Source organism: Amblyraja radiata, chromosome 18 (assembly GCF_010909765.2).
Source record: "Amblyraja radiata isolate CabotCenter1 chromosome 18, sAmbRad1.1.pri, whole genome shotgun sequence".
NCBI lineage: Eukaryota > Metazoa > Chordata > Chondrichthyes > Rajiformes > Rajidae > Amblyraja > Amblyraja radiata.
The window spans coordinates 48,640,862-48,665,915 of NC_045973.1; the positions used below are offsets into that span (position 1 = coordinate 48,640,862).

At 44.6% G+C, this 25,054-nt stretch overlaps 1 protein-coding gene across 1 annotated transcript in view; it reads right to left on the bottom strand.

Annotated features, from left to right (window-relative positions):
* LOC116983517 (NUAK family SNF1-like kinase 1) overlaps positions 1 to 25,054 on the bottom strand; it is a 67,005-nt gene that overhangs the window by 30,930 nt on the left and 11,021 nt on the right. Inside the window, exon 2 of the mRNA XM_033037329.1 lies at positions 3,417 to 3,537. Within this exon, the coding sequence (XP_032893220.1) occupies positions 3,417 to 3,537 (121 nt within the window). The remainder of the gene's footprint in view (positions 1 to 3,416; positions 3,538 to 25,054) is intronic.

A 25,054-nucleotide genomic window follows, 5' to 3' on the forward strand; every position in this document is an offset into this window, starting at 1 on the left:
GGGTCGGGTCGCAGCAGCGTCCACCACAGCTCCACCCGCTCTGGACTCGGCCAGCTCCGCGACGGTGAGGTGAGTAGTCGGCACCACAGCACCCGGTCTTCCTGTTGGAGGCCGCTCCTCGTTGCAGCCCCAACGACAACGGAGACCCGACAAAGAAAAGGTCGGGTCTCCCGTGCAGGGAGAGATTTAAAAGTTACCCCCTCCCCCCCACACCACCCCCACCCCCCCACACACATACCCCAACAAAAAATAACAAAAACTACATAGAAACATAGACATAAAATAATAAAAACGCAGACGGACTGTAGAGGCCGCTGCTGACGAGAGTCGCGCCGCCTACCGGATGATGTGTCAATCTGCCATCATGTGTCAATCTGGTCAATATAATTTGGCTATGGTGTGTCAACATACATATTTGGCTATCAGCAAACTTACCTACCAGGTAAGCTCAATACAGTGGCACACACCAGATCATGAAAATTAAATGACAGCACCGAATGGCTGTTGGACCACAAAAAAGTTGCTGATATTACCAAAAGAGGGACACCAGATATCGATCCATTTGCATCTAGACCCAATCACCAGTTACCAACATATGTCGCTTGGGAACCACACTTGGGGCAGCAGCAATGGACGTTACTCACTGAATGGGGAATAATTGTTTACAATGTTTTTCCCTCCTGCCTCATCAGTCGGATCCTAAGCAAAATACTTATGGACTCAGCATCAGGTGTCTTGGAAGTAGCTGATTGGCCTACACAGCCATGGATCCCTGTGGTCTTTGACATAGTCTCTGAACCATAGTCCACCATGCTAGATCCGGGCTGGCGGACAGGACCATGAGCTTGATCACGGCAGCCTATCAAGAATCAACAAGGACTGGTGTAGCGTATAATACAGCTACAATCACCAATGTCCTGGGAATTCCTGTCCAGCCTTCATGTAGACGAAGGACTGAGCTGCAGCACTACAATTACGCAGGAGTGATCTGTCAGCTTGCTGGTGGCAGGCGCCATGACAACTCTCCATGGGATCTCACCCTCTAGTTGCCAAACTTATGAGGATTATTTACAACACTAACCCTCCTAGAGTGAGGTACTCCCAGATCTGGGACGTCAGTGTTGTTCTAACATTGCTAGGGGCACCAGCAATGTCCCTGTCCCTGGGGGAAATGTGACATTAAAAAACAGTATGCTGATAGTACTGGTCTCAGCACTAGGGGTCCAGTTTCTACATAAACTGAGACTGGGATAAATGATGGCATCTCCAGAAAAGATAACTTCGCATATTAGAGCTTGTTAAACAAGATAGACCAGGAACATCAGGACAAAATTTGGAATTCCAGGTATACCCATCTGACACCCGACTGTGTGTAATGACACACCTTCTCCTATACCTTAAGACTACTAAAACTTAAGAGGAAGTAAATTGGCACTATGGGCAGCCATAAACAGCCTAATGGCTGGGTATCAGCACAAATCATCGCTAGATGGCTCAGACAGGTTTGGGAGCTGCTGGGGTGGATACTGACATCTTAAATCTCTATCCACAAGGGCAACAGCAACACCAGCAGCTAGAGACAAGGAAGTGCCTATGGACCATATCCTGGCAACAGCAGGATGGTCCAGAGAAAGACCTTCCAATTCTTTATAATAAGCCAATTACCAAACCTGCGGTGTTGCAGAATCAAGTTTGAATTCTGTAATATATTTAGCCCTAGGAAGGATTATTTTGTTAAAATAAATTGTTATTGTCTGAATTGGATACATGTCTGAATACAATAACATACTTCATCCCTTGAATGACTTTGGCAGTGAGTGAAGCATGGACTGTTCCACGGCTTGAAATCACAGATCTTTAAAATCTTCACGTAGTCACTCACGTGACTCCAAAGTAAAATAGTAAGATTAAACGAGAACTTACCAGTTTGAGGTTTGATCTTTATTTTATGAGGAGTTACGATGAGGGATTACGTGCCCTCCGCTCCCGCCCTCTATTATAAAGGTCAACTGGTATATTAGTTCTTCTTATCTTACTATGTTTATTTCAATTACTATTACTGTGATTCCACACCGCTGCTTTGAAGAATGTCGCGCACGCGTGCTGGCGGGGTCTTCACGTAATCCCTCATCGTAACTCCTCATAAAATACAGATCAAACTTCAAACTGGTAAGTTCTCGTTTAATCTTACTATTATTTAACTAAACTCCATTAATTCACAAAAAGTACCAACCATTTACATAGCAACTGTTTTGAAAGAATAGGGGTGCTCTTTTATGAGCGTGTAAAATCATGAGGAGAATTGGTAGAGTGAATGCACCGAGTTGTTTTACCCAAGTAGAGGAATCAAGAACTAGAGGACATTGGTTTAAGGTGAGAGGGGAAAGATTTAATTGGAACATGAGGAGGAACTTTTTCACTCAAAGGATGGTGGGTATATGAAACGAGATGCCAGAGGAGGTGGTTAAATATTCTTGGACAGTACATGGATAGGAAAGATTTAGAAGGATATGGGCCAAACGCAGGCAAATGGGACTAGCTTAGATAGGGCATCTTGGTTGGCATGGATGAGTTTGGCTGAAGGGCCATGCTGGATGACTCTATGACTCTTATAGCACTTCCAGCTTCATGCCTCACCTGGCACAGGGTTATTCAGGTTTTCTTGGACAGTGTTAAGTGCCTGTGCCACTTTCATGACCTAATTCACAACCTCTGCTGAGTTTGCCCTTGACTCATACTCGCAGCATGGTCGTCACAAGGTCGTAGGAGGTGGTAGGTAGGTTGTGATGCTAGTCGTAGGTACTCGTGGCATCAAGTAGGTCGGGGGGGTTTCTAGCCTGATGAAAAATGTCCACGAATAAAAAAGGTTGTGAATTAGGTCGTGAAAGTGGGACAGGCCCTTTAGTGGTGCAGAATTGACACAGATCAGTGCTCCGCTCCTGTCAAATTATGGAACCTCGTTGTTCCAAACACACCAGCAATCAGCAAGTTCAAGACCTTCATGTTCACCTGTGCATAATGATAGATTGAAAAACCTGTTGGCACTAACATGGGGAAACATCGTTGCACTAACATGGGTAATCACTTTGAACGGTACTGCCAGAATACCTGTGAAATTGCTGGTTCATTGCCATTGCAGATGATGGCCATAAGGTGGGTGGTCACTTTGGAGAGGCTGAAAATGGGCAGATCAACCATCATCTTCAGCTTGGCCCCGTATTTCTACCAGAATACATTACAGGAAGCTATTCAGCTGCCACACCTTTTCTACAATTTCTTTCGTCTCAAGCCCACATACTTTAAGCGTAATTTACACTTTGATAAATTGGGAGATAAAATGGCAGGCCGTGGATTGAACATGGCCAATTATTTGTTAAAGTCTCTGTTTCTGGACATGTAACCATAATGATGCTCACCTTCATAAATGTTTATGATATTGGGGTGGTTAAGAGATGACATAATCTCCATTTCCCGCTGAATGTGGATCCGATCCAGTTCCTTTTCAACCTTCTCCTTGCGGACAGATTTAATGGCCACCTGTGAATGAGAATTTGAGGTGAACTTAAGGGGGAATGAGAGAGGAACAAGAGGAGGCCATTCAGCCCGATCTGCCATTCACTCAGTTCAGAGCTGACCTTATCCCACGATAGATACAAAAAGTTGGAGTGACTCAGCGGGCCAGGTAGCCAGTCTGAAGGGTCTCGACCAGAAACATCACCCATTCCTTCTCTCCAGAGATGCTGCCAGTCCCTCTGCATTACTCCAGCTTTTTGTGTCTATCTTCGGTTTGAAACCAACATCTGCAGTTCCTGCCTACCCTTAGCCCACGATTCGCTAAATATCCAGAACGCTACCAATAAACCCAGTAGGAACCCAGACCAGTCAATGATAGACACCACACCTTAAAATCACCACACGGAAATTAAAGTCACATCAATAATATGAACTTTCATTTTAGACCATCAACAAAGTTAGCACACAAAAAAGGAGAAACTTGGTTTAGAATTACTTACACTGTGCCTACCTGTTAGAGGTCATTCAGTGGTCACATTGATTTAGTAGATCTGAGTTAAGATCCTAGAATCGCCATTTAAAGTGCATTGTTCCACAGTACACAAATGGTGTGTTAATATATCTGAGGCCCAGGTAGACTAGGTAAAAACACTTACATATCCCTTTGGGACTCTGTCTTTGGTGGCATATGAGCTGAATTATTAAACATATCCTCTGCTTTGGTTTGTGTAGTGAAATAAAACAATTTTTAAAATGTACTCAAAGGGAATGCCCTGGGCGGCACAGTGGTAGAATTGCTGCCTTACAGCACCAGCGACCCAGATTCCATCCTGACTACGAGTGCTCTGTAGGGAGTTTGTAAGTACTCCCTGACAGCGTACTCCAGGTGCTCCAGTTTCCTCCCACATTCCAAAGACATACAGGTTTGTAGGTTAATTGGCTTCAGTAACATTGTAAATTGCCCCTAGTGTGTGTAGGGTAGTGCTAGTGTTCAGTGTGATCGCTGGTCGGTGCGGAATCAGTGGGCTAGAAAGGCCTGTTTTCACGCTGTATCTCTAAAGTCTAAAGAAATCCTACTCATTTTTTTAAACTGCCAATCCAAATATGCACAGAGAAGAAATCAATATCATTGATGTGTGCGTCCTATTTATATCCAACACGTGTTTCTGTTTTGTTCTCTGTCATTACCTTTGTTAAGCAGCAGTCGGCAGTGGATGCTGTTCATTTAAAAATGTCACCTTGTCCTTATCTACATGAAGACCACATTCAAATCTGGTGTCATCATCTAGAATTGCTCTAAGGCACAGTGGAGCAGTGGTAGAGTGGCTGCCTTACAGCGCCAGGGACCTGGGTTCGTCTGCGCAGAGTTTGTACGTTGTCCCTGTGACCACATGGGTTTTCTCCTGATGCTCCCTTTTTCTCCCACACTCCAAAGACGTACAGGTTTGTAGATTAATTGGCTTCTGTAAATTGTCCCTAGTGTGTTGGATAGTGCTGGTGTACGGGGTGGCATTGGTTAGCGCGGACTAATGGCATGTTTCCATGCTGTATCTCTAAAGTCTAATGTCACTCTAGCCAATCAGGCTTCAATGAAGGAGACCTAGACAATCATCGTTATCAGACATAACTCAAGTCCTAAAGTCAGATAACATTTTTTTCAGTCAGACTGCACATACGTTTTGATAACAGTTTTATCAGCGACTTCATGCTGTTAGACCGTTCCAGTTTATTTTTATAGTTATCTACTGTGTAACGAGAAAAGTACGTTGCTTCAGAATTCCAGAAACACGTACAGATTATTTCAAGAATACCTCAGTCTAGGAATGTTTGCAAATTCCATTCCCCAATTTCAGTTCATATTTAGAGACTGATTGCGGTTGTGAACAATGTGTGTTCAACACTAAGACTTAAGAAAACTAACATAAATCCTCACTAACTGATGAAAACCAGTGAAAGCTGACAGTAAATATTAGACTTGCTGTTGACTTAATGAAGGTTTCTATAATTATTCCGCTTGGCAATCACTTGAGGAATGTCTCTAGAATTACAATTGCTAGAGTCCCCCTCAGCCAACCTTCAGCAATATGTTGTTCTAAAGGCTCTCAGGATGTGCCGCAGAGGTGGCAGAAGTCTCCCGGGATGCACTACGGAGCTGAACGACCCAGCGGGTCGTGACATCGAGAGCAAAGAGGGACCCAGAGAAGGGCTACGGAGAGCGAAGAGGGGCCCGGCGGTCCACGCTGCTGAAAGCAAAGAGGGGTCGCCGAGAGTGAAGAGGGACCAACTAGTGTCTGCGGCCACGTGCGGAGGCAGGCCTGGTTCGTCGCTGCGAGAAGATAAGACTGTTGAAACATTGTTGGCGCCAGAAATGTGGCGACTCTTTGCGTTCTGCCTCGGTGAAGTCGGTTGTAGGGTTTTACCGGAATGTATGCAAAAACGAAGAATTTCACTGTACCCAGGTGCACGTGGCAATAAAGTATCCTTAAATTAAAATCAGTTTTGCCGTCCCACTCAGATTCCTCTGTAAAATCCAAAGGCAACTCTTCAAAGTACATTTTCTCCACCAACTTCGGTTAGAGCAAATAGATCTTGGCAATGAATAACCGAGCGATGGGAAATAGGGGCTCAACTTCTCGTTTTTAACCTTAATTACTCAGCTCACTTCCTCATGATCTTATAAATCACCTGGAGCACAGATAAGGTGACTAGTCACAGCCACGGTGGAGGAGTCAAAAAACACAAGGCATGCATGGGTTTAAGCTGAGTGGGGAAAGATTAAAAAGGGACCTGAGCGGCAACTTTTTTACAGGGAAGATAGCGTGTTTCTGAAAAAAAGCTGCTAAATGAAGTGGTAGAGGTAGGTACAATTATGGCATTTAACAGACACTTGGACAGGTGCATTGATCAGAAAGGTTTGAAAAGATATTTCCCAGGCACAGCAAGTGGACGCTCGTTTAAACAACTTAGACAGCATGGACAAATTGGGCCTTTTCCCTTGTTGTATAGCTCTATAACTTGGCTTTTCTAACGTCACCTTGCACCTCCTAATTCCATCCACCTATCCTATGAGCGTTTGACAGCACTGGGCCTGCACTCGCTCGAGTTTAGAAGAATGAAGTGGGGACCTCATTGAAACGTTCAGAATAGTGAAAGGCTTGGAAAGAGTGGAGGTGGAGAGAATGTTTCCACTAGTGGGAGAGTCTAGCACTAGAAGTCATAGCCTCAGAAAAAGGACGTTCTTTTAGGAAGGAAATGAGGAGAAATTTCTATAGTCAGAGGGTGGTGAATCTGTGGAATTCTTTGCCACAGAAGGCTGTGGAGGCCAAGTCAGTGGATATTTTTAAGGCAGAGATAGATAGATTCTTGATTAGTACAGGTATCAGAGGTTATGGGGGGAAGGTAGGAGAATGGGATTAGGAGGGAGAGATGCATCAGCCATGATTGAATTACAGTAGCCTTGATGGGCCAAATGGCCTAATTCTGCTTGTTTCATTCAGGCCATTTCCTTATCTCACTTCATCTTTCCTTTCATCCTTTGTCTTTTCTTATTTTTTTCATTTCAGTGTTCTTACTCCTTGTACATAACCTCTGGCAAATAAAGTACATGATTGAAATACCAACTCAAAAAATAACATTGGTAATATTAAAGGAATGACATTTCTTATATAATTGTAGTGTGTTTAATCACTTACATGTGTTTTGGGTGATTTTACTGTTTACAATATTCGTATTAGTAATAGTTTTAAATGTTGCTGACTTCAGGGTCAGCTTTGGCTAATTTCCCAGCCTGCCTTTGTTCTTCAGAAGAGATCGTTGTGCAGGACGTGTCCTGGCACACTCCAGCGCATCCGTTATATTGTGCACGGCTCTGTCACACTTAGGATGTTGCCTGTCAGCCTCACCTGATCTCCTGGTTGCCTCACCTGACCACCTTTCTGTCCTAGGCCTCCTCCATTGTCAGAGTGAGGCTAAACTCTTCATCCCTCCCCCATCTAAGTCGTATCAGCTTCTCATTCTCACCTAGCAAACAGCTAACATTTGCCTGTTTCCTTTATCATCATTACTTTTTTGGCATATCTTTCATTCATTTGTTCAATATCTCTCTACATCACCATCTATATCTCTCATTTCCCTTTCCCCTGACTCCAGCCTGAAGAATGGTCTCCGCACGAAACGTCACACAGTCCTTCTATCAAGAGATGCTGCCTGTCCCGCTGAGTGATTCCGGCATTTTGTCCTGCCTCAAGATGATGTTCAAAAGGGATAAAAAGATAATCCAGGAAATTATATGCCAGCAAGCCTCCCATCAGCAATAGGAAAAATATTGGAGGCACTCTCAGTGATAGGATTTACTTGCAATTGGCATAGAATGAGCTAATTCACAACAGTGGCCTTAGATCATAAAATCATCGGTAATAGGAACAGAATTAGCCCCATGTGATAGACCCATCAAGTCTACTCCGCCATTCAATCATGGTTGATCCATCTCTTCCTCCAAACCCCATTCTCCTACCTTCTCCCTCTAACCCCTGACACCCCTACTAATCACAAATCCATCCATCTCTGCCTTCAATATATCCATTGACTTGGCCTCGACAGCCTTCTATGGCAAAGAATTCTACAGATTCACCACCCTCTGACTAAATAAATTCCTCCTCATCTCCTTCCTGTTGGTGGCAGCACGACTTACTGTTGCAGCGGCCCCTACAGCCTGTCTGTCTATTTTTTATTTTTTGTCTAGTTAAATGTAGTTGTTTGTGTTTTTTAATAGTGTTTTAAACTGTGTATATGTGGGGGGCGGGGGGAGGGAAGGGGGAAACTTTTTAAAATCTCTTCCCTGTACGGGAGACCCAGCCTTTTCCTTGTCGGGTCTCCGATGTCGTTGGGGCCTAGCACCGTGGAGCGGCCTCCAGCCTGGACGACCTGGGGGTTCCAGTCACGGAGCCTGCGGAGCTGCGGACTTACCATCGTGGGGCTGGCCGGCATCGGAGCGTGGGGAGCGGTGGTGACTCGCTGCTGCGGGCCGACCACGTAGCTCGGAGGCTCCAGCTGCAGCCGCAGGTCCGGTGGACTGGGACATCGGGAGCTCGCGGGTCCGGGTGGAGAGACCGCTTTCCGGAGCTCCCGCAACGCGACTTCTCTAGCCCGTGTCGCGGGGTTGGAACGACCCGGAGTGGGGCCGTACATCGCCCGGCGCGGCTTCATGGCCGTGGGACATTCCAGCGCCTGCCGGGGGCTCCAACTTTGTGACATTCAGACCGGGAGCGGGGCCGTACATCGCCCAGCGCGGCCTAAAATGGCCGTGGGACTCACCATCGCCCGCCTGGGGCTTCGACATCGGAAGAGAAATGGAGAACAGGGGAGAGAAAATACTTTGCCTTCCATCACAGTGGGTTCACTGTGATGGATGTTTTTGTAAATTGAATTGTGTGTATGTCTGTAGGAAATTGTCTTTGTTTGTATGGCTGTGGAAACGGAATTTCGTTTGAGCCTCACTGAGGTTCAAATGACATGTAATAAATATTGATTGGTTATTGATTGATTGAAAGAACATCCTTTAATTCTGAGGCTATGACCTCTACAAGAGAAGATACAAGATAGATTTATTCATCACATGTGCCAGATGGCACAGTGAAATGAAATTCCCATACAGCCATACAATAAAAAAAAAAGGGACACAACACACTATAGGGTTTGACATAAAACATCCCCACACAGCAGAATCAGGTCTAGTCCTAGACTCTCCCACCAGTGGAAACATCATAGCCTAGTGCAGGTCAGGCCATGCCTCACATACTTCATTCATTGGTCTGAGGAGGTGATGAAGGTGATCAATGAGGGTAGGGCAGTAGATGTTGTCTACCTGGATTTTAGCAATGCATTTGACAAGGACCTCATGCTAGACTGATCCAGAAGATTAAGATGCACAAGATCTATGGTGACTTGTTAGATTGGATTTACAACTGGCTGACCCATAGAGGACAGGGGGTGGGGGTGGAAGTTGCAAGCATCATGGAACAAAGACATACCTGGTTCACAGCTCCATTTGCTTTTTTTTAAACATATGCTCTGTTCTGGCTGCAAAGTCATGCCTATTCTTTTTTTGGCCTTAGATTAGCCCAGAGACAGTCTGCATGACAGCATTGTGTTCCAGGGAATCTGTAGCTTAATTTAATTTGGCAGCACTTGACTGCACAGAACGTGTGAAGCATTAAAAGCTACACGTGCCTAATCCAATGGAAACCTTCTGTTTGACATCGTGTTTAGATAATTTAATCAGTTTCTTTATCACAAGTTCCACATCACTCACAAACTCCTCCATAGTATACACAAGAAACTGCTTAACAATTTCAGTAGTTTCTCACTTCATTGCCACAGTGCGTTCTTGTGCTAACTACTAACACAAGCCATGTGTTTTAAAGCGATGTAAGATTAATGTCAAGAGACAGATTGAGAGCGAATCCTGACTATTACTATATCTTCTCATTCTCAAATACTGACAAGAGCATACAGTCAGCATAGCGGCACGGCTGGTAGAGCTGCTGCCTCACCGTGCTGGGGACCCGGGTTCAATCCTGACCTCAGCCACTGCCTGTGTGGAGTTTGCACTTCTTCCTGTGGGTTTCCTCTGGTGCTCCAGTTTCCTCCCACATCCCAAATATGTGCGGGTTTGTAAATGTCCCTTTGTGTGTAGGGAGTGGATGGGAATGTTGGAATAACATGGAACTAGTGTGAACGGGTGATCGGTAGTCGGCGTGGACTCAGTGGGCCAAAGGCTCTATTTCCATGCTGTAACTCTAAACCAAAACTAAAAATGGTCGGTACATCACTAATGGTCTTAGATTGCCAATGGCTAATAGTACGTACATCACTATAGATAGAGCTCTAGGGGCTAGTGGAGTCAAGGGATATGGGGAGAAGGCAGGCACGGGTTATTGATAGGGGACGATCAGCCATGAATGGCGGTGCTTACTCGAAAGGCTGAATGGCCTCCTCCTGCACCTATTTTCTATGTTTCTAATGGGCAATGAGAAATAAATACAATAACCAGAACTGCATGTTAGAATGCCTTATAAACTGTGTGTAGGAAGGAACTGCAGCTCTGGTTTACACCCAAAGAGAAACACAAAATACTGAAGTAACTCAGCAGGTCAGGCAGCATCTCTGGAGTGAAGGAATTTGTAATGTTTCAGGTCAAGTGTCTGAAGAAGGGTCTCGACCCAAAATGTCACCTATTCCTTTTCTTCAGTGAGGCTGTCTGACCCGCTGAGTTACTCCAGCATGTTGTGCCTGCTTTAGGCAACAGGTTCAGCATTATTTCAATTGTTGCCTCATCGCCCAGTAATGCAAAAGATGTATCACTGCATTTGCACTGAACTAAACAGCTAAACATATTCTGTTGTGCTACTGCAAGTAAGAATTTACAAGATACAAGAGACATTTATTTGTCACATGTACCAATTGGTACAGTTAAATGTGTGGTCACCATCCAGCCATAAGAATAATAAAGAGCACAGAACACGATAGTATTTAACACAGACATCCCCACACAGCGGGATCAAAGTTTCCCACTGTGAGGGAAGGCTCCAAAAACTTGAATTGTTCCATCTGGGACATGTGGCAATAAAACACTCCTGACTCTCTCTCTCTCTGAAAATTAGGTAACACAGCCCATTAAGATAATCAAGATTAGAAATGGAAAATTTTAAATATGAAAATCTGTAAGAAGCAGATGTTGTACATAGATACTTAGATACATAGACAATAGGTGCAAGAGTAGGCCATTTGACCCTTCAAGCCACCACTGCCATTTAAAGTGATCATGGCTGATTATCCACAATCAGTACCCCATTCCTGTCTTCTCCCTTTATATCCCTTGATTCCGCTAGTCCTAAGAGTTCTATCTAATGCCCCTGTCCCACTTAGGAAACCTGAATGGAAACATCTGGAGACTTTGCGCCCCAACCAAGGTTTCCAAGCGGTTCCCGGAGGTTTTTGTCAGTTTCCCTACCTGCTGCCACTACTTGCAACCTCCGGCAACCACCTGAAACCTCCGGGAACCGCACGGAAACCTTGGGTGGGACGCAAAGTCTCCAGAGGTTTCCGTTCAGGTTTCCTAAGTGGGACAGGGGCAGAAAACGCTAGTGGGATTTGTGTACAGGCCACCTAACAGTAGTAGTGGAGTTGGGGATGGCATCAAACAGGAAATTAGAAATGCGTGCAACAAAGGTAAAACAGCTATAATGGGTGACTTCAATCTACATATAGATTGGTTGAATCAAATTGGCAGGGGTGCTGAGGAAGAGGATTTCTTGGAATGTATGCGGGATAGTTTTCTAAACCAACATGTAGAGGAACCAACGAGAGAGCAGGCTATTCTAGACTGGGTATTGAGTAATGAGGAATGGTTAGTTAGCAGACTTGTTGTGCGTGGCCCATTGGGCAACTGTGACCATAATATGGTTGAGCTCTTCACTAGGATGGAGAGTGACATTGTTAATTCAGAAACAAGGGTCCTGAAATTAAAGAAAGGTAACTTTGAGGGTATGAGATGTGAATTGGCCAAGATAGACTGGCAATTGATTCTTAAAGGGTTGACGGTGGATATGCAATGGAAGGCATTTAAAGACTGCATGGATGAATTACAACAATTGTTCATCCCAGTTTGGCAAAATAATAAATCAGGGAAGGTAGTGCATCTGTGGATAACAAGGGAAATCAGGGATAGTATCAAAACAAAAGATGAAGTATACAAATTAGCCAGAAAAAGCAGCCCACCAGAGGACTGGGAGAAATTCAGAGTCCAGCAGAGGAGGACAAAGGGCTTAATTAGGAAAGGGAAAATAGATTATGAAAGAAAACTGGCAGGGAACATAAAAACCGACTGCAAAAGTTTTTATAGATATGTGAAGAGAAAATGATTAGTTAAAACAAATGTAGGTCCATTGCAGTCAGAAACAGGTGAATTGATCATGGGGAACAAAGACATGGCAGACCAATTGAATAACTACTTTGGTTCTGTCTTCACTAAGGAAGACATAAATAATCTACCGGTAATAGCAGGGGACCGGAGGTTAGCCGGGAAGTGGTGTTAGGTAAATTGAATGGATTAAAGGCCGATAAATCCCCAGGGCCAGATAGGCTGCATCCCAGAGTACTTAAGGAAGTAGCCCCAGAAATAGTGGATGCATTAGTGATAATTTTTCAAAACTCTTTAGATTCTGGAGTAGTTCCTGAGGATTGGAGGGTAGCTAATGTAACCCCACTTTTTAAAAAGGGAGGGAGAGAGAAAACAGGGAATTGCAGACCAGTTAGTCTAACATCGGTAATGGGTAAACTGCTAGTCAGTTATTAAAGATGGGATAGCAGCACATTTGGAAAGTGGTGAAATCATTGGACAAAGTCAGCATGGATTTATGAAAGGTAAATGATGTCTGACGAATTTTTCGAGGATGTAACTAGTAGAGTGGATAAGGGAGAACCAGTGAATGTGTTATATCTGGACTTTCAGAAGGCTTTCGACAAGGTCCCACATAAGAGATTAGTATACAAACTTAAAGCATACTGTATTGGGGGTTCAGTATTGATGTGGATAGAGAACTGGCTGGCAGACAGGAAGCAAAGAGTAGGAGTAAACGGGTCCTTTTCACAATGGCAGGCAGTGACTAGTGGGGTACCGCAAGGCTCAGCGCTGGGACCCCAGCTATTTACAATATATATTAATTATTTAGACGAGGGAATTGAATGCAACATCTCCAGGTTTGCGGATGACACGAAGCTGCGGGGGCAGTGTTAGCTGTGAGGAGGATACTAGGAGGCTACAAGGTGACTTGGATAGGCTGGGTGAGTGGGCAAATGCATGGCAGATACAGTATAATGTGGATAAATGTGAGGTTATGCATTTTGGTGGCAAAAACAGGAAAGTAGTCTATTATCTGAATGGTGGCCAATTAGGAAAAGGGGAGATGCAACGAGACCTGGGTGCAGCAGGCAGTGAAGAAAGCGAATGGTATGTTAGCATTCATAGCAAAAGGATTTGAGTATAGGAGCAGGGAGGTTCTAGTGCAGATGTACAGGGTCTTGGTGAGACCACACCTGGAGTATTGCGTGCAGTTTTGGTCTCCTAATCTGAGGAAAGATATTCTTGCCATAGAGGGAGTACAGAGAAGGTTCATCAGACTGATTCCTGGGATGTCAGGACTTTCATATGAAAAAAGACTGGATGGACTCGGCTTTTACTCGCTAGAATTGAGAAGATTGAGGGGGGATCTTATAGAAACTTACAAAATTCTTAAGGGGTTGGACAGGCTAGATGCAGGAAGATTGTTCCCGGTGTTGGGGAAGTCCAGAACAAGGGGTCACAGTTTAAGGATAAGGGGGAAATCTTTTATGACCGAGATGAGAAAAACATTTTTCACACAGAGAGTGGTAAATCTCTGGAATTCTCTGCCACTGAAGGTAGTTGAGGCCAGTTCATTGGCTATATTTAAGAGGAAGTTAGATGTGGCCCTTGTGGCAAAAGGGATTAGGGGGTATGGAGAGGGCAGGTACAGGATACTGAGTTGGATGATCAGCCATGATCATATTGAATGGCAGTGCAGGCTCGAAGGGCCGAATGGCCTACTCCTGCACCTATTTTCTATGTTTCTATAACTCTCTTTTGAATGCATCCAGTGAATCGGCCCCCACTGCCTTCTGATGCAGAGAATTCCACAAATTCACAACTCTCTATGTGAAACAGCTTTTCCTCATCTCAGTTCTAAATGGCCCACCCCTTATTCTTAAACTATGGCTCCTGGTTCTGGACTACCCCAACATCAGGAATATGTTTCCTGCATCTAGCATGTCCAATCCCTTAATAATTGTATATGTTTCTATAAGATCCTTCTAAATTTAAGTGTAAATCTGAAATAAAAGCAGAAAATACTGGAAACACCCAGACCAGGCAGCATCTGTGGGAAAAGAAGCAGAGATAACATTTCAGGGGGAAAATGCTTCATCGGAGTTTAATCAGGTACAAGATTTAAGATCAGGGTGCTCTGATGGTGAGCTTTTGGTTCCTGTATAATAATACTTGCTGTGTTCTATCACATACTTTTATCTTTGACAGATGGATCTTATCACCTCCTCTGTGTTGTGAGACACTTCATCATACTGATATTAGTACCAAGATAAGCTGTGACTATTGATGCAGCTTTACTCCTGTCAGCTAGACACAGTTTGCTGTGCACCCACTTTACAGGTACAATGCATAATTTTCAAATTTAATCATTTGGCATACATACCTGTCCACTTGGTTCCTCCATTGGATTCAGTGCAAATTTTCTCATTATTCTGTCTAATTACGTGTGGACTCCAATATTTACCTGGGCTGGGTGGGTGAAACTTAAGGCCGACAATGCTTAAAGGGCGAGTTTCTCCTAACGGGAGTGTACTTTCTGCATTGCTTCCCACCCAGAGGTTGGTCAGGTTGACGATGGGGATTTGTGGACGGAGCCGTTTCAGGAAATCATGGAGGTAGTTTGGTGGAAAGTGACAGGAGTTTTGGAAATTGGAGAGTTACAAAAATTTAATTTATAGGTAAAATATAGACACAAGGAACTGCAGATGCTGGTTTACACAAAAAAAAGACATGAAGTGCTGGAGTAACTTAGTGGATTAAGCAGCATCTCTGAAGAACATGGATAGGCGACATGTTGGGTTGGGACCCTTCTTCAGACTAATTGTGGTAGTGGGGGGGGGGGGGGGGGGAAATCAGCCTGAAGAAGAGTCTCAACCTGAAACGTCACCTATCCATGTTCTCAAGAGATGCTACCTGGCCCGTTGAGTAACTCCAGCATTTTGTATCTTTTTTGTAGTTTACAGGTAACTCTCTTTCACTGGCAATGCTGGTACCTTTGGACTGCAGCAGTTCAATGAAGGAAGCACACCACATGTTTCTCCAAGGGCAATTAGGGACGGACAATAATTGTAATAGATGGTGATGTCCAGCACCCAATAAATAGATAAATTCACTGTTACTGTGTAGGGATATTGGAGAGAGGGTTGGTTGATGATCACAGGCATGGGATCCTATGGGACCATGGTGGATTGAGGCAGGTTTGCCAGTAAGCTTGTGGATGGTGGAGGTAAACTGCTGAACCACAAGCTATCTTTTGGACCCTGCCCTTCCTCCATCCTTTCACCCGCGAAGCTTTCTGAAACTCAAAAACTAAGGCAACATGGATGAAAACAGAAACACAAAAATACGATAACATACCTTACTTAAAAGATTTCAACAATTGATTTGATAGTTTTTCCCCAGTGAAAAAATATCAGGTACTAGAGGACATGACTTTAAGGTGAGAAGGGAAAAGTTTAAAGAGATATAACGCAGAAACAGGCCCTTTGGCTCACCGGGTCCGCGCTGACCAGCGAATAATCCGTACACTAGCACTATCCTGCACAACCAGGGACAAATTACAATTTTTACCGGCCAATTAACCTACAAACCTGTACGTCTTTGGAATGTGTGAGGAAACCGGAGCACCCGGAGAAAACCCACGGGGAGAATGTATAAACTCCATACAGATAGCGCCTATAGTCAGGATTGAACCTGGGTCTCTGGAGCTGTAAGGCAGCAACTCTACCACTGTGGTGCCCAAAATTTGAATTATTATTCGAAGTTCTATATCCGCCAACAAGATTACCTTTAGATTATGGACGAAGTAAGAAACTCTCAGTAAAATTTGAGCCAATAACTTTTGGTTTCCAACTCATCCAAGAATGGAAGGTACACAAAAATGCTGGAGAAACTCAGCGGGTGCAGCAGCATCTATGGAGCGAAGGAAATAGGTAACGTTTCGGGCCGAAACCCTTCTTCAGACTGATGGGGGGTGGCGGGGAGAAGAAATGAAAAAGGAGGAGGAGGAGCTCGAGGGCTGAGGGATGGGAGGAGACAGCTCGAGGGCTGAGGGATGGGAGGAGACAGCAAGGACCAACAAAATTGAGAGAATTCAATGTTCATGCCCGCAGTATGCAGACTCCCCAAGCGGAATATGAGGTGCTGTAATTTCTCATCCAAGAATGGAAATGGATTAAACTCTTCTGCTCATCATGCTCCTGTGGGTAAAGTGAAGTAAATTGCAGACTCAGATGTTTAATATTTTAATCCCTCGCCTGACACAAATCTACCTGATTTGGCCGTCGGGAGGGTGGGGTGAGAGGAGAGGGTTAAAAGCACTATAAGTCAATTATTTTTAGTGACATCAGGATGGCACAGTGGCGCAGTGGGATAGTTGCTGGCTTACAGCGCCAGAGACCCGGGTTCGACCCTGGGCTGCTGTCTGTACGGAGTTTGTACGTTCTCCCTGTCACCACATGGGTTTTCCCCGGGTGCTCTGGTTTCCTCCCACATTCCAAAGACGTACAGGTTTGTACATTAATTGGCTCCTGGAAATTGTAAATTGTCCCTTGAGTGTAGGATAGTGCTAGTGTACGGGGTGATCGCTGGTCGGCGTGGGTTTGGTGGGCCGAAGGTCTTGTTTCCACGCTGTATCTCTAAAGTCTGAATGTAAAGTATAGATCAAAAATCAACCACTCTCTGCAGGTCACTATTTGAAGTTGTGTTTTGGTTACTGGACCAGATCCATTGAGAGAGACTGGGATGTCAGTGCATTCCATACCTCTGCAGGAAGGCACCACAGCATAGTTAGCCTTTTACCCCTGCATTTACCACTTGCACTAGCAGGCTCCCAGTAAAACCGGTTTCTCCACTTTTATGAGAGAAGTGTGTATTTGCTGTCAATGCAGCAATAAAATGGAGATGAAATGAAGCGGTCAGCTGGAGGACAACTACTGTGTAAAGGATGGGATGCTGACGTGGGTGAATGTAAAAGCTCTGGCACCAAATAATGCTGCTGCGTTCTACCCAGAGACAGATGGAATCCAGCAAACTCCCTTTGGGATCTGGACATACAGCTGTTGCTCATGGGGCTGATCACTATTGACATGGTTCATTCTCGACATTTGCAGATGCTGGGACTATTTTTCCACAAAATGAAATTCAGTAGGTAAATGATTCATTTGCTAACTTGGTCGATGTTCTAATTTATTTCTTCCCTACCCATTAACTGTGAGCGTATTATATTTCCTGCCGATGATACTATCCCCTCTGCAGCCGCAAGTCTAAGGGCAGATTAGATTATAGCATTGCAGCCCAAATCCCGTTAGCATGAGCCTGAGTTTCGAGTCACCTGTTATTTTAATTCTCTGAAGATAGACACAAAATGCTGGAGTAACTCAGCGTGACAGGCAGCATCTCTGGAGAAAAGGAATAAATGGGTGACATTTGGGGTCGAGACCCTTCTTCAGACTCTGAAACGTCACCCATTCCTTCTCGCCAGAGATGCCGCCTGTCCCACTGAGTTACTCCAGTATTTTGTGTCTATCGTCAGTTTAAACCAGCACCTGCAGTTCCTTCCTACACATTTTAATTCTCTGACCTGCTTCTATCGAACTGAGGGTTGGTGGTTGTGGCAAGTTAGGGCATGGGCCGTTCAACATTCATCTAAAAACATTATGATGGAGGTTAGGGGAACATGCTCACGAATTGCTCCATTACGACGAGGCAAGTCGAGCCTACTGCACACCACAACAGTGGGTGCACCTACAATGAAAATCTGCCTTGCAGTAACATCACAGGTGCAGACACAGACAACGCTACAAAACCATAAACTACTCAAACATTACATCTAAATTCTGCAAGCAAGTAACAAGAAACAAAAAACTGTGCAAAATATTACTTCAAGGACTTGCACATGTACCCTGGCAAAGCGGGCACATTGGCATTTCTGCACATTTTCTATTCCTCTCCATCTTAATTTAGCTTCTCAGATAGTTCGATGAGGACTCAAAAAGCAGCGTGCAGCTTTTGTTGAGCCACATTGCACCTTCCAGCAGGAGGGGGGCTGTGGGGGAGGGGGGTGTGGGGGAGGGGGATTTGTGGGGGGAGGGGGGAATAGATAGATAGATAGATAGATAGATAGATAGATAGATAGATAGATAGATAGGATAGAAATACATAAAAGCAATAAATACTTTTAAAAAACCAATAAATTACTATTAAAAGTTCAAAGCATCCCCATACGGTCTGTATTGTGGGGGAGGGGTGCTTTGGGGGAGGGGGAACCTTCAAAACCTTCATAACTTTTGTACTATTTCACCGATTGGAACAAAACTTAAGTGACTTGGAGCAGAGGAGAATGGTGAGTAAGGTGGCAAAAAATCGTAGCACGATGGGGGATCATTTTTGCACAAATTTAATTACAACACTAACAGGAAGTGGTCAAGATGAGAGTTTTAGTAATATATAGATGGCACATTTTCCAGGACCTAATACTGAAGGTGTTCCCTCCGTAATAAAATGTATATTTATCACACACAATGCAAGAGGCATTGAGACATACAAGATATCCCACAATGAGATAAAGCATTATGAGAAAGATTGGCAGTCCAGGCGCTGAGAGTTTGTATCACCAGCTGGAGTTTGTAAATAGAGGATACAGCACATTGATAAGAGGTGGAAGGAACTGCAGATGCTGGCGTAAACTGAAGATAGGCACAAAAAGTTGGAGTAACTCAGCGGGACAGGCAGCATCTCTGGAGAGAAGGAATGGGTGACTGGGTCGAGACCCTTCTTCAGATGAGAGGTCGTCTCTCAAAACTGTGGTGAGGGGCAGCTTCTTCACATGGAGAGCTATAAATATTATGAATTCTCCATCTCAGCTATGCTGGCTGCATGATCATTTACTGTATTCTTGAGCGAAAGATTTTTAAACATCAAGTAAATATGGGGATCTTATGTTGAGCACCTCTATGTAGATAAAGCATAAAACATTGAAAAATACTGTGTAGGAAGGAACTGCAGATGCTGATTTACACACGAAGATAGACACAAAATGCTGGAGTAACTAAACGGGCCAGGCAGCATCTCTGGAGAGAAGGAATGGGTGATGTTTCAGGTTGAGACCCTTCTTCAGACTACAGCTCAAATACAGCACAGGAACAGGTCTTTCTGCCCACAGTGTCCACAGTGTCTAGTGCCAAAGTAAACTAATGCCATCTTCCTGCACATGATCCATCCCTCCTTCCTTGCATATCCGTGTGCCTATCTAAAAGCCTCGTAAACACCACAATCTTATCTGGCTCCACCACCACTTCTGGCATTGAGTTGCAGGTACTCACTGCTCTGTGTGTAAAAAACTTGTCTGCACATCTCCTTTAAATTTTGCCATTCTCACCTTAAAGCTCTGCATTTTAGTCTTTGACATTTCCATCCTGAGAAATCACTCTATCTGCTCTATGTACCCGAGGTACAGGCTTAAGGTGTCATATGATTGATTGATTCTTCTATTCTTATGTTACTAAGGGTCAGATGCAGACCTATGCACTTAATTACCACTTTACCACAGTTACAGAGAAAGTGGACAAATATAGTTTGCTACTAATGCACAGGCATTCAATTTCCATGTCTAGAAGTTTCAGAAAATGACACGAGGTGTTGTGGCCTTTTAATATCCATTGATTTGTTCACTATAGATATAAATGACTAAAAGGTTAATTGCACAGAAGTGGCTTTATAGAGGGAGGGAGCTCATAGGAAATTAGAATTAAAGTAGGCAAATTGTGGAGAAGAGCTGGTAAAGTGGTCAAAATGACTGACATGGTTTTAACTGTTGCAGGAGAAGGGTTTCGACTGAAGAAGGGTCTCGACCCGAAACAACGTCCATTCCTTCTCTCCAGAGATTGGGTCACCAGCCAAAACGTCACCCATCCATGTCCTCCACCAATGCTGCCTGACCCACTGAGTATCTCCAGCACTTGTTTTAATATGGAAGGATGACCACAGGTTGTGCTTGAGTTGGATTGAATGGTCATAAAGAATAGGAGTAGAATTAGGCCATTGGGCCCATCAAGTATACTCTACCATTCAATCATGGCTGATCTATCTCTCCCTCCTAACCCCATTCTCCTGCCTTCTCCCCATAACCTCTGACACCCTATACTAATCAAGAATCTCTCTCTCCCTGCCTTTAAATGGTCTGGCTCAATGCTCAATGATTACATGATGCTATGAACTTGAAGACTGAAGGCATTCAAGGATTCTAGCCCTGTAGAATGATGACAGCCAGAAACGTTTTCTGATTGAAAGACACAGCATGAACCCAGGCCCTTCTGCCCACCAAGTCCATGTCAACCATCGATCACCCGTTCACACTCCCATCTTCTCATCCCCTCTCTCCACAGTAGTGGATTTTATTTTTAAACAAGAGGGCAATTAACCAACAATTCCGCATGTCTCTGGGAAGTAAGGGACATAATGCCAGCTGCAAGCAATGAATGCAATAAAGCCAGACTGGGAATTAAACAGAGCTGGAATAAGTACCAATCTCCCTGCATTGAAGTTGCAGGAGATAATCACCCCCCTTGGACAGGCAGGCTGGCAGCTTGCAAGCATTGGCTTCAGTCCACAACTATTAACACAAATCTGGAGATATTCCCATCTCTGATCCATTTTTAGCAAATTTTACTGGAATGCAGTTTCCAAAAATATCTCGATATTCTTTGAAAGAATGAAAGGAATTTGGTTCCTGTACAGATTAACCTTGTAAAGGAAATATTGAAATTGACAGAAGTACCAACCAGTGTTGTTATTCCTGTTAAAAGTAGCATTGTACTGAGACGGTCTGACCCAACATCATAGCTGAACTCCAATGTAACAATAGATCTGAAGTGTTGTAGAGCCCAGTAATGTTCATGTGAAGGAAGGAACTGCAGACGCTGGTTTATACCGAAGATAGACACAAAATGCTGGAGTAACTCAGCGGGTCAGGCAGCATCTCTGGAGAAAAGGAATAGCCAACGAGTTGGGTTGGGACCCTTCTTCAGACACGAATCATCACCTATTCCTTTTCTCCAAAGATGCTGCCTCACCCGCCGAGTTACTCCAGCATTTTGCGTCTATAGTAATATTCATGTTCAGCATAGTAAACATGACAACAAAAACACATTATGCTTACATACCGGAGTAAATATTACATCAGTTTTTAATTATTTGACTATCTCAGATTAATGAGTGAAATTTTGCAGCAACATGGTTGTACCTCAACGTAATTTGACTTAATTTACTGATCACATGCAATTTAGAGCAAATGTGGCTGAGGTTAATTAAAAGTGCACATGTTCAACAACAGTTAAACAAGTTAGGTCTCGGGAGGGTCAGCATGTACAATGAATGCATCATTTTCCATTCCAGCCTGCTAAAATAACATGAACTAGCCTTGCTACTATTTGAGTTCATCTTCCCCATTCCATTTGAAACGACCTTCCACAAAATCAGCAACTGGATGTGTATCATACCAAGAAACCCCGTCAAAATTGAACTAAATATCGCCAAAGAAGCTGGACATAGACACTGGAACTAGTCACGCCAACTCCCTTCCATTGATTCCATCTGCACTTCACGCTGCCTCGGCAAGGCCACCAGCATAATCAAGGACCAGTCTCACCTCGGTCACTCCCTCTTCTCCCCTCTGATTTTATGAGAGGGTGGGGAATCTATGGAATTCTTTGTCACAGAGGGGTGTGGAGGGCGTCAATAGATATTTTTAAGGCAGAGACAGATAGATTCTTGATTAGTACGGGTGTCATCGGTTATGGGGAGAAGGCAGGAGAATGGGGTTAGGAGGGAGGAATAGATCAGCCATGACTGAATGGCGGAGCAGACTTGATGGGCCGAATTCTGCTCCTATCACTTATGACTTTATGATTTCAGGCAAGAGGTACAGATGTATGAAAATGCACGCCTCCAGATTCAGGGACAGGTTCTTCCCAGCTGTATCCGGAAACTAAACCATCTTCTCACTAACCAGAGAGCAGTCTTGGCCAACCATCTACCTCATTGGAGACCCTCGGGCTATCGCTAATCAGACTTTACTGACTTTATCTTGTGCTAAACACTATTCTGTTATCCTTTATCTGTGTATGGTAGACAACTTGATTGTAATCGTGCATAGTTTTTCCGCGTACTGGATAGCAGGCAACAAAAAAGCTTCGGTACACAAGCGAATCAACTTGTTTCATGGATGTTGTGTTTTTATGACTGTTGGCAGATCAATTTCCCTCCTGGGATAAATAAAGTTCTGTCGTATCGTATCATGAACTAAATTAATGCAGAGAGTTCTGCGGGAGATGCTATTGGCCCAGACTTTCAACAATTTTAATTTTATCAAAATATTTAATCCCATATCCCACAGCCCATAATCTCAAAATGTAGTGTTTCCAATTATGAAACACTTTTTGTTAGGTTGCAACAGGACTTGGTTGATGTCCATGTTTAAAACAGGTTAGGAAATGAGCCCATATGTAACAGTGTTCCCAAACATTCACTACTTTTGTAGCTACATTGCTGACATGATAATCCCAGCAACATAAACATGTTTAGATGCAAGGATGTAATGCTGAGGCCTTATAGGACACTAGTTAGGCAGCATTTGGAATGGAATGAATGAATGAATACGTTTATTGGCCAGGTAGACAAAAATGCTGGAGAAACTCAGCGGGTGAGGCAGCATCTATGGAGCAAAGGAAATAGGCGACGTTTTGGGTCAAGACCCTTCTTCAGACTGATGTGAGGGTGGGGGGGGGAAGGGAGGAAAAAGAAAGGAAGAGGCGGAGCCAGTGGCCTGAGGGAGCGGGGAAAGGGAGGAGAAAGCAGGGACCACCTGATATTGGAGAAGTCAATGTTCATACCGCTGGGGTGTAAACTATCCAAGCAAAATATGAGGGGCTGCTCCTCCAATTTACAGGAGCCTCACTCTGGCCAGGGAGGAGGCCCAGGACAGAAAAGTCAGATTCGGAATGGGAGGGGGAGTTGAAGTACTGCGCCACCGGGAGATCAGGTTGGTTATTGCGAACCGAGCGGAGGTGTTGGGCGAAGCGATCGCCAAGCCTACGCTTGGTCTCACCGATGTAGATCAGCTGACATCTAGAGCAGTGGATGCAATAGATGAGGTTGGAGGAGGTGTAGGTGAACCTCTGCCGCACCACATACAAGGAATTTGCCTTGGTGCTCCGCTCGCAAGTAACAACACGACATACAGTAAACAATTAAGAATGACATATAAAACATTGTGTGGCGGCGCAGTCCTGCAGCTGCAGCTCGCCTGCAGTCCGTTTGTCTTTTCTTTTTTTGTTTTCTTTTGTCCCGTTGTTATAGTTTATTTCGGTTTATTTTAGTTGTGTATGTGTGGGAGGGTAGGAGGAACATGTTTTTTGACTCTTCCTTCGGGGGGGGGGGGGGGGGGATGCGACCTTTCTTGCCGTATCCCCCGTCTCCGTGTCCATCTGCGCTGAGGCCTATCGCGGAGCTGGCGGCCTCCAACTGCGACCGACCTCGAGGCTCCAGAGGCAGAGCCAGCCAGGACTTACCAACGCGAGGCTGGCCGACTTCAGGGCTGCGGTGGCGTTGCGACCCAACTTCCGACCTGACTTTGGAGCCTCGGAAGCTCGGCCGCGGGCCAATGGACGACATCATCAGGAGCTCGCAGGTCACAGGTTGGTGACCTGTTTTTCCGGAACTCCCGCAACAACAGCTTCGTCCACTTGACTGGAGGGCGGCAACTTCGGCAGCTTCGACCGCCCCGGGTCGCGGAGTTTGAACCAGCCCATTTGCGGAGCTCGGATTCAGCCGTGGGACTTGCTCACCATCACCCGGCGCGGTCACAACATTGGAGGCCTGGATCACCTCAGTGCAGAGGGAGAGCAAGTAGGGAAGAGACAATGACTTTGGGACTTTAAACTGTGTTGAGTGTTTGTTTTGTTATTTATTCTATGTTATGACTGCAGGCTAAACCATTTCATTGCACTGAAAAGTGCAATGACAATAAAATTGAATCTAATCTAATCTAATCTAATTAAATATTAATAATAAAACATAGTTTAAACATGAGAAAGAAATGAAATACCAGATCAAAAGGAGGCTACAGACTTTTGGTTATTGAGTAGAGCTACTATTCGTGGATTCAAAGAGTTTGTGGCCAGGGTGAGAGGGGTCAGAGATGATCTTACCCGCTTGCTTCCTGGCCCTTGCAGTATACAGTTCGTCAATGGAGGGAAGGTTGCAGCCAATAACCTTCTCAGCTGATCGAAAGATTCGTTGCAGCCTCCGGATCTCGTGCTTGGTGGCTGAGCCAAACCAGACCATGATGGAGAAGGCGAGGACAGACTCTATGATGGCTGTATAGAATTGGACCATCATTGCCTGGTGCAGATTGTGTTTCCTCAGCTGCAGAAGGAAGTATATCCTCTGTTGTGCCATTTTGACAGTGGAGTCGATGGTGGCCCCTCATTTCAGGTCCTTGGAGATGATGTTTCCAAGGAACTTGATAGACTCCATAGATGTGACTGTGGAGTATTATGAGCAGTTTTGGGCCCCGTGTCTGAGGAGGGATGTGCTGTTGTTGGAGAGGGTTCAGAAGAGGTTTATGGGAATGAACCCAGG